The 10431-nt window shown below is 38.0% G+C and overlaps 1 protein-coding gene across 1 annotated transcript in view; it reads right to left on the bottom strand.

Annotated features, from left to right (window-relative positions):
- The window catches only part of LOC106875633 (protein jagged-2), a 123616-nt gene that overhangs the window by 40855 nt on the left and 72330 nt on the right, over positions 1–10431 (bottom strand). The window contains exon 3 of the mRNA XM_052973489.1: positions 9607–9667. Within this exon, the coding sequence (XP_052829449.1) occupies positions 9607–9667 (61 nt within the window). The remainder of the gene's footprint in view (positions 1–9606; positions 9668–10431) is intronic.

Below are 10431 nucleotides of genomic sequence, written 5' to 3'. Positions count from 1 at the left end.
GAGAGAGAAAGAGAGAGAGAGAGAGAGAGAGAGAGAGAGAGAGATTCCCGTCAAGTAGTAGTAGTAGTAGTAGTAGTAGTAGTAGTAGTAGTAGTAGTAGTACACAATAAGAAATAGTTTGGTTACAAACAGGAAAAGATTTAGTGTTTATTGTCTTCTTCTAACAATATGGCCGGATGAGTGATTTTTCTTTCCAGGGTTATGGTGAGGACATGGCTATCCTTCTAGAGCTGGTGGTAGTCATGGAAAAAAAATAATCCACCCTGTACACTCAGCAAGGCAGTTGGTGTTAGCAAGGACATCCAGCTGTACAAATGAAGCTGAAATAATATGTGAATACGATGAAGTGTCTCTTACCCTGTTAGCAGAGCAGTATACTAAAATAAATGCTTGAAGTCTAACTGGGAGAAATGTTCAACCCATGCCAGCAAGGAAAGTGGGTGTAAAAAGATGATGATGAGAATGTTGATGATGATGAGAATGTTGATGATGATGAGAATGTTGATGATGATGATGATGATGATGATAATGATGACAATGATTGATAATGATATTTTTTTTGTTTAATTCAAATTATGATAAATGTAAACAAAGTTTGCTTTTAGAAACACTGAGATGTATTGAAAGAAACAGATAAGGAAATAATTTATTCTCAAATGCAGAATAATAATGGTAGTACAGCAGGAACAGGATAAAATATCCATATTCTTTTGTTTGTTTTTTATATGTTTTTCCTTTTCCATTCTGGCATAAGTTAGATGATTATATTACTAATGTATAACATAGGTGATAGGCACAGGTGTGGCTGTGTGGTAAGAAGTTTGCTTCCCAAACACATGGTCCCGACAAGGTTCAATCTCACTGGATTGCACCTTGGGCTGATCAAAGCCCTGAGTAGATTTGGTAGACAGAAACTGAAAAAAGCCCATCATGTACATATGTGTGTGTATGGTTTTTCCTCTCTTCCCACCACCACTTGACAACCGGTGTTGGTGTTATTTCTTTACTACCCACAAGGGGCTACACACAGAGGGGACAAACAAGGACAGACAAACGGATTAAGTAGATTATATCGACCCCAGTGCGTAACTGGTACTTATTTAATCGACCCCGGCGGAATTTGAACTCAGAATGTAGCGGCAGACGAAATACCACTAAGCATTTCGTCCGGCGTGCTAACGTTTCTGCCAGCTCGCCGCCGTAGTTGGTGTGTTTATGCCCCAGTAACTTAGTGGTACAGTAAAAGAAGGCCAACAGAATTAATACCAGGTATAAAAATAAGTACTGGGATTGATGCTCTCAACTAAAAGAATTCTTTAAGGCGGTACCCCAGCCCGGCCAGTCTAATGACTGAAACAAGTAAAGGATAAACAATATACACATACACACACATATTTAAAGGATGCTTTATATCTGTCTGTATGTGAGTGTATCTCCTATCTTCCATTTTTGCAGACATTCTTTTTGCTTGTTTCTGACTAATCAAAAGACTACATTTGTTTAAATTAAACTATACTACATTCAATTTGTTTAATTCTTCAACTTGCCTGTATGTTGTTGTCTTCTGTGTTTCATTCCTTCAGACTAATCATATTGTGCATCACCTCAGTGATGCTTGCTCTAAAGATAAGTGATACTGTGGGCCATATGGACCAAAACCATCATGCTGTTTGATCCTACAGCTGACAAGATTTATCATTAACTGGTTTTATGTCGACTTTGTGTATGTGCATTTATGAGTTTGTGCATGTATGTGTGTGTGTGTATACATATACACACACACATAAAACATACACTGATGCACAGACACATAAATACATATGTACATATATGCATATGTATATGTGTATATATGTATGCATATCATCCAAATTCATTCTCCATGCTGGCATGGGTTAATATATATATATATATATATATATATATATATATATACACACACATACAGATACATATGTATATACACACACCACATAGACACAAATGTATTTTTGTACATGTACATGTATGCACACACACAGATATATCATATATACATTTATGTGTGTGTGTGTGTGTGTGTGGATACACATGTGAGAGATTGTGAGAGGAAGTTAGAGAGAGATGTTGGGGAGGGGGTGACATAAAGAGAAACGTTTTATATTTTAAATGTGGATTGTGTGAAGTATGAGGAAAGATAACTGACAAAAAAAAAATGAAAAAGTTTTTAGGGTCACCTTCTTGTAGAGTTCTGTGAACATAAAGAACCACACCCCATTCTATTAGTTTATCTCTTTTCAGCTATATTTAGTGCAACAATGGTACCAGGGTGGAAGGAGGGGAGGGGGGTGAGAAGCAATTGGATAGGGTCAATGAGAAGAAAAAAAGCTAGAGATAAGAGAAAGGTAGGTGATGTGTGGTGGTGGTGGTGGTGGTGGAGGAAGAGGAATGAACAGAAAACAAGGTGTTACATAATTTTAGTGAAGGTGTTGGTAGGTAGTCATCACACCACACACACACACATACAGAAACTTGAATGCATGTACATACATAGATGTTCATACACACACACACATGCAATAAATACATGCATCAACATGCATTAATCAATGCACATACACACACACAAGACTATTAGCTGTACTTTCTTTTCCTTCAGTGTGAATGTTCTCTAGCAATAAAAATAATAACAACAATAATAATGATAATAATCAGAAGATTTCTTTGTACTATAGATACAACACCATAATAATAATAATAATAATAATAATAATAATAATAATAATAATAATAATGATAAATGGCCTGATGCAGCACCAGGCAGTGGCTCTCATGGCTTCTGATCTTAATTGATTGGAAGTGTTATCATGTACATTGTTTTGTCTTGGTATAAAAGATGGGCTACAGCAAATATTCTGCTCAATACCACAGATTTGCTTGTCAGTTGTTTGACTTTAACCAATTGAGCATGTCCCTTAGTGGCTGATGATATGTGCATCTCTGATCACAAGCAGGAGTAGTGGGGAAGCATCATAGCCATGTGTTGAGAGGAATTCTTTGGGGTTTGGATAATTCACCTTTGGAAACATGGGTGTTTTGCTCAACATCCTTAAACAACCCTTTATTCAGGGACCTTTTGAGCGGAATGGGTTACTCAACCTGAAGAAAATTCTAACTGGGCCTCACCTGTGAGGTCATGCGCTGTTTATCTTGATATGAGATCACCATGTCTTGCACATATGGTTGTGATGCATGCACCTGGTGTACCCTTATCAGACGGGTAGTCATGATGGTTATAATGGGCTTCATATATTTTACCCCAGTGTCACTTTGATGGCATGCACCGCTCTGTCACACAATAATAATAATAATAATAATAATAATGGTATGAGCACAAACTGCAGAGATTGGCAGAGTCGGAGACTAGCAAAATCCTCTAGGATTTCCCACTCCAAACAGATGAGGTTCTAGAGCATAACAAACTGACCTAGTGGTGGTTGACAAGGTGCACCATATATGCTATATAGTTGATGACCCACGAATAGTAAAAAAAGAGAGTGATAAAAAGATAGATAGATACAACCCTCTTAAGTACAAAATAGCCCGGCTATGGAAAATGAAGAAGGTAAGGATAGAGTCAATTATTGTTGGGTCCTTGGGGACAATATCAGAAGGCATCAAGAGGAATATAAAGGAAATTGGAATAGAGAATCCAGTAGAACTGTTACAAAAGGTTTGCCTCCTTGGCAGGGCCAGAATAATCAAGGAAGTATTAGATAGCTGAAAAGAACGGATAGCATGGTACCATAGGCTGCAGGTATAGTAAGCCCGCTATGCATGCAAGACTTCAAGAGTTCTAACAAAACCTGTGATGAAGAGAAAACAATAGTAATAATAGTAAAGATTATTTGCCAACATAACGTGGCAGTCCTAGTTAGGACAAATGCTACTGCTATTTAACCCCAGGAAACATCATCTCCAGCTAGCTATATAATAATAATAATAATAATAATAATAATAATAATAATAATAATAATAATAATCCTTTCTATTATAGGCACAAGGCTCAAAATTTTTGGGGAAGGACTAAGTCGATTACATCAATACCTGTACTCAACTAGTACTTATTTTATTAATCCTGAAAGGATGAAAGACAAAAGCCCACTACCTTACTCCTACTCCTACTTCTAATGATAATAATGATGATGATGATGATGATGATGATGATGATGATGTTGATGATGATGAAGATAATGCTGGTGGCTTGTAGAAAGCACCCAACACAGGCTGTTAAATGGTTCATGTTAGAGAGGGCATCCAGCTGTCACATTAGCCAATCAGAGTCTAATCAGCTCCAAGCTAGTTGGCCAGCTCCACGTCAAACCATCCAGCCTATGCCAGCACAGAAAATAGATTTCGAATAATGATGATGTTTCTATTTTTGATATGAGGCCAACAACTTTAAAAAAATGAAAGGGTAAGTTGGTTACAACAACGCCAGTGTTCAACAGATACTTATTTTATTGACCCTGAAAGGATGAAAGGCAAAGTTAATCATGGTGGGATTTGAACTCAAAACATAAAGAGACCAAAGAAATTCCACAAACTATTCATTTCTGATTTAGGCAGCAGTTTTGAGAGGAGAATGTCAGTCAGTACCATTGAACTTGGTACTTAACTGGTATTTTATTTTATCATAATATTTATTATATTATCAAAATATCTCAAATTTATGTCAGTGGGTGCACATTCAGACAGGAACATATATGCTTTAATCAACTCCAGTTCCAAATTAATTCTATAACATTCTAATGAAAGAAAAAAATATGTAAAGAAAATTTAAAAATTAAAGAAAAATAAAGGTGATATCCCTGGTGAGATTTGATCTCAGAAAGTAGAGAATTAATCAAATACTGCAAGGCATTTAGTCTATCACTAAATTATTTCCAAGACTCTAAATAAGAATTCTTTCTAATTCAGACAGAAGACCTGAAATTTTGGTGAGGGAGCTAGTTGATTGCATCAGCCCTAGTATTCAACTGGTACCTATTTCATTGACCCTCCCCACCGCCTTAATGAAAGGAAAATTCAACCTAACAGAATTTGAACTCAGAATGTAAAGACAAACAAAATATCATTAAGCATTTTGTCTTACAGGTTATCAATTCTGCCAGTTCACCTTCTCATGTCCCTAAATCATCATCATCATCATCATCATTAAACGTCTGTTTTTCATACTGGCATCGGTTCCAGTTTGACTGGAGCTGGCAAGGCTGGGGAGCCTTAGCAGACCCCATTGTTTGTTCTGGCATGGTTTCTACAGCTGGATGCCCTTCCTAATGCTAACCACTATACAGAGTATACTGGGCAGATTTTCATGTGGCACCAGCACTGGCAGAGTCACCAGACAAAAATTCCTCAACTGGGAGTGGTGAGTTAGTATTGAGAGGTGGTAGTTTTGAGCAAGTTGAGAGATTTAAGGGATAGAAGGGATGGATGTAAAAGTGTCTTGCTGCAGAGGAGACACATGGATGCCTCAGTTGGAGAACAAAGGAACGTGAGTCGGAGAGTTAGAAGAAAAGTGTGAATGGTGAGAGAAATGATGATGGTGGAGAGGTGCTGGAACTTGTCCACAAGGGACAACAGAGGTGGTGAGAATAGGTGAGATGATATAGAGGCTTGAAGGTAGGTGAGTGGGCAGGATGAGATGACTGCATGTATACATGTGTGCATATATATATATATATATATATATATATACACACACACATACACATACACACACGCATATATACACACACACACACATATATATATATATATATATATATGTGTGTGTGTGTATATATATATATATATATATATATATATATACACACACACATACACATACACACACGCATATATACACACACACACACATATATATATATATATATATATATGTGTGTGTGTGTATATATATATATATATATATATATCTATATATACACACACACACACACACACACACACATAAATGTATATGGAAGTACACATTGGATAATGTAACATAAGATAAACCTATGTTTAACAAAAGAAAAAAAAAATGACAGGATGTTTGGTCACAGCTGGAACACCTTTGATCACAGCATTGACCTGGAGACAAAATAACAGCACCTACATGACAAATCAATATGGAAGGTATAAGTTTTCTTGTTTTCTCTTGATAAGGCTTACTTCTCCCCTCTTTAACCACAACCACCGCATACATTCTCTCTCTCTCTCTCTCTCACTATATATGTGTGTGAGACTATATTAAGTTCTGTCCTTTTTTTTTTTTTCCTTTTCCTTCCTCTTCTCAGGCAGCACCTGTGTTCAGTTATAAAAAAAAAACCCCAGCAAAAACAGAAATCTCTGGGTGATTGCATATGGACATATTAATAACGCCATGTATGCTCTTTGATGCATTTACCTTTCAGTATATGCATTTTAATACCAAACATGCAGATTGCTATCGGAATAAATTCTCATGCATTACTCAACTAAACTGCACATTGATATTGTGATGTCTCCCTCTCACACACACTACTCCCTCAGAATTTGAGGTGTTTCATATTTTATGAAATGAATGATTCTTTTAGGTTTTCTTTTTTTTTTTTAATCTTTTCCCCTTTTATCTCCTGAGACAGTGAATATTAAATCTGGAAAAATTAATGATGTAAGTGCCTTTAAGGTGTTGCATGTGAATCCAAAGACATGGTCTTCAGCAACACAAGAATCCAATTATCTTAATAGTAGTAATATATTTGTGTACGTGTAAATATATATATCATCATCATCATTGCCATCGCCATTTAACATCCACTTTTCATGCAGGCATTGGTTCGATAGTCTGACAGAAGCCAGAAGACTACCCCAGGCTACTGTGTCTATTTTGGAAGGGTTTTCTTGGCTGGATGCCCTTCCTAACACCAACCACCCAGCAGAGTGGATTGAGTGCTTTTACATGGCATCAGCACAGGTCAGGTCAGTTTTGTCAAGGTTTTTACAGCTGGATGTTCTTCTGAACACCAACCACTGGATGCTTTTTATGTAGCACTAGCATACATACACACACACATGCATATATATCATCATCATCATCATCATCATCGTTTAACATCCGCTTTCCATGCTAGCATGGGTTGGACTATTTGACTGAGGACTGGTGAAATCAGATGGCTGCACCAGGCTCCAATCTGATCTGGCAGAGTTTCTACAGCTGGATGCCCTTCCTAACGCCAACCATTCTGAGAGTGTAGTGGGTGCTTTTACGTGCCACCAGCACGTGGGCCAGTCAGGCGGTACTGGCAACGACCATGCTCAAAATGGTGTTTTTACATGTCACCTGCACAGGAGCCAGTCCAGCAGCACTGGCAACCCCTCGCTCGAATGTTGTTTGCCATGTACCACCGGTACAAGTGCCAGTAAGGCAACGCTGATATATATATATATATCATTGCTATAATGCAAAAGTGTTGTAAATCCAAAACGTTGCTTTTTCAGAAAAACGACAAAATAGTTTCACCATTCCATAGTAGAACCATTGTACTACACTTTGACAATTTTTGATATCTTGGCATCTAAAGCAGCTGGAGATACCACACAAAGTGGTGCATGGCTTAGTGGTCAGGGTGTTGCATTCATGATCGTAAGATTGTGGTTTCAATTCTTGGCCCAGGCAATGTGTTGTGTTCATGAGCAAAACACATCATTTCATGTTGGTCCAATCCATTCACTGGCAAAAATGAGTAAACCCTGTGGCAAGCCAGCATCCCATCCAGAGCAAAGAATAAGTACAGCACAGAATCCAAGAAACCGACCTCAGGAGCCCATTGCGCATGAAGGGCCTTTGATCCTTTTCTTGACACACACATACACACATGTATATATGTGTGTATGTGTGTGTGAGAGCATATGTATGAGTCTCTGTGTATGTGTGTGACCACTGAATACTAAAGGTCATCTTAAGAAATTCACATGTGTAGCCAACCATGAAGAACAGATCAGAAATACAACCAAATAGAAGGCCAATCCCATTTAAATGCCAGCCAGTACCATCTACTACCATTCATAGCAGTCAGACATGTGCACTCATGCGGCACACACCATGGGTCTATCAGCTGGTACTAAATTCAAAGCACAAGGAACAGAGGAGATGGCTTTGAAGTCAACAATTTTAAACTAACAAAGACAATACTCATATATCGCCTGAGGAAACACAACTAGATCTCATTATGCAAACAAACAGTTGCAAGACGCAATGTATTGCTCACACGAGGAACTGAACCTGTGACCCTATGGCCATGATCCCATCACACTAACTACTAAGCCAGACACTTTCACAATGAACACACACTATTCTTTTATTAGTTAAGTCATGAAGCATGACCATGAGTATAGGAAATGACCCTCAAAAGTTATATTCAGTCAACTACCCCAAAATTTTGTCTACTCCTTGTTTTATCCATCTCATATTGTAGAGCAGTAAAATCGCTAAGCATTTCGCCCAGATTGCTAATGATTCTGCCAGCTCACCACCTTAATAATAATAATAATAATAATTTTTCAGATAGGTACAATACTTTTGTATTTGTGGCAGAATTATAATCTATTATATTGAGCCATCAACCCAAGAAGGACAAAAGGAAAATACAAACACACACACACACACACACACAGTATGGCTAATATGTATTGATATATCTCTTGCTTGATATGGTTGACTGATTCCTCATACTTCAATAGCAAAATTGATCAAGTGACTGTAAATATTCACAATAAAAACAAGTTTGCTATTGCTACGAACTTGTGGGTATATCCAGTTTACAGTCAGCTTACAACATGGACAGATGTTTCAACAAAACTAAATACATCATCATCATCATTTTTCTAACATCCACTTTTCCATGCTTGCATGGTTCTGACAGAATTCACTGAGGTTCATTTTCTATAGCTGGATGCCTTTCCTGTTGCCAACTCTCACCTGCTTCCAAACAAGGTTAATATTTCCTCCATAACCAGACATGTTTGCATGGAAGCCAGAAAATGAATGACACAGCTTGTATGACAGCATCATTTGCTTACAACCACAATGTATAATCAGGGCAAGGAGACACAAACACACATACACATACATAGAACCATCTTTATATGGCGATATGCATGGTTTATGTATGTACGTATCTGAAATCTGTCTGACTGATGAAGTATGGAAAAATGGATGGCAATCATCATCATCATTGTCATCATTTAGCATATGTTTTCCATGCTGGCATGGGTTGGATGGCTTCACAGGAAATGGTAAGGCTAGGGGCTGCATCAAGCTTCCATAGTCTGTTTTAAGCTTAGTTTCTACAGCTAGAAGTCCTTCGTAATGCCAACCACACCACAGAGTGTACTGGATGCTTTCTAAGTAGCACCATTACTAGTGCTTTTTTAGTGGCACCAGGACCAATGCATTTTACATGCCACCTTGGTTTTAGGACTTCAATTCTGTTATAGTGGGTGAGTCTTCTCATGTACAGTAATGATGATGATGCTAAATATAAACAAAGGAAAGAATCGGTCATAAATATTAGAAGAAATAGAAAATGCTGCACTTACTTGCATTCTCCCGGTACTTCACAAGATCCTTGAGTGGGATGACAACCAGCAAGACATATTGCTGAAAAGATTAAAAAATATATATATATAGATAGATATATAAAGAGAGAGATAGACATACATACTTATATTCTCTTACATATACATAGGTGCATGTGTGTGTGTGTGTGTGTGAGAGAGAGAGAGAGAGAGAGAGAGAGAGAGAGAGAGAGAGAGAGAGAGAGAGAGAGAGAGAGAGAGAGAGAGAGAGATAAAGTAATAATTTAACAAACATAGATTAAATTAGCAATGGACTGAAAAATAAATACAATGGTTAATATGTTAGACTTGAACCGTTCAAGGTGGAGCAAACAACAAGACTGTAGCTCACTGCTTGAAACCTGTGAGAGGGCACACATACAAATATTAAAAGGTTTGGAAGGTAACTGGGAAGTGTTCAGTTTTCCAATTCCAATAACAGATATTTACCCTACAAATGTGTTAAATTCTTTCTTACTTGGCGGTAGTATTATCAAGTGCATCCAAATTACACAAACATCATCATCATCATCGTCGTCGTTTAACGACCGCTTTCCATGCTAGCATGGGTTGGACGATTTGACTGAGGACTGGTGAAACCGGATGGCAACACCAGGCTCCAATCTAACCTGCCCTTCCTAACGCCAACCACTCAGAGAGTGTAGTGGGTGCTTTTACGTGTCACCCGCACGAAGGCCAGCCAGGCGGTACTGGCAACGGCCACGCTCATCTCGCTCGAGAAACCTCATGTGTCATCCGCACAAGAGCCAGTCCAGGGGCACCAGCAACGATCTCGCTCAAAAATCC

The sequence above is a fragment of the Octopus bimaculoides genome, chromosome 16 (assembly GCF_001194135.2).
Source record: "Octopus bimaculoides isolate UCB-OBI-ISO-001 chromosome 16, ASM119413v2, whole genome shotgun sequence".
In the NCBI taxonomy this organism is placed as follows: Eukaryota; Metazoa; Mollusca; class Cephalopoda; order Octopoda; family Octopodidae; genus Octopus; species Octopus bimaculoides.
This window is presented reverse-complemented; position numbering and strand designations above follow the sequence as displayed.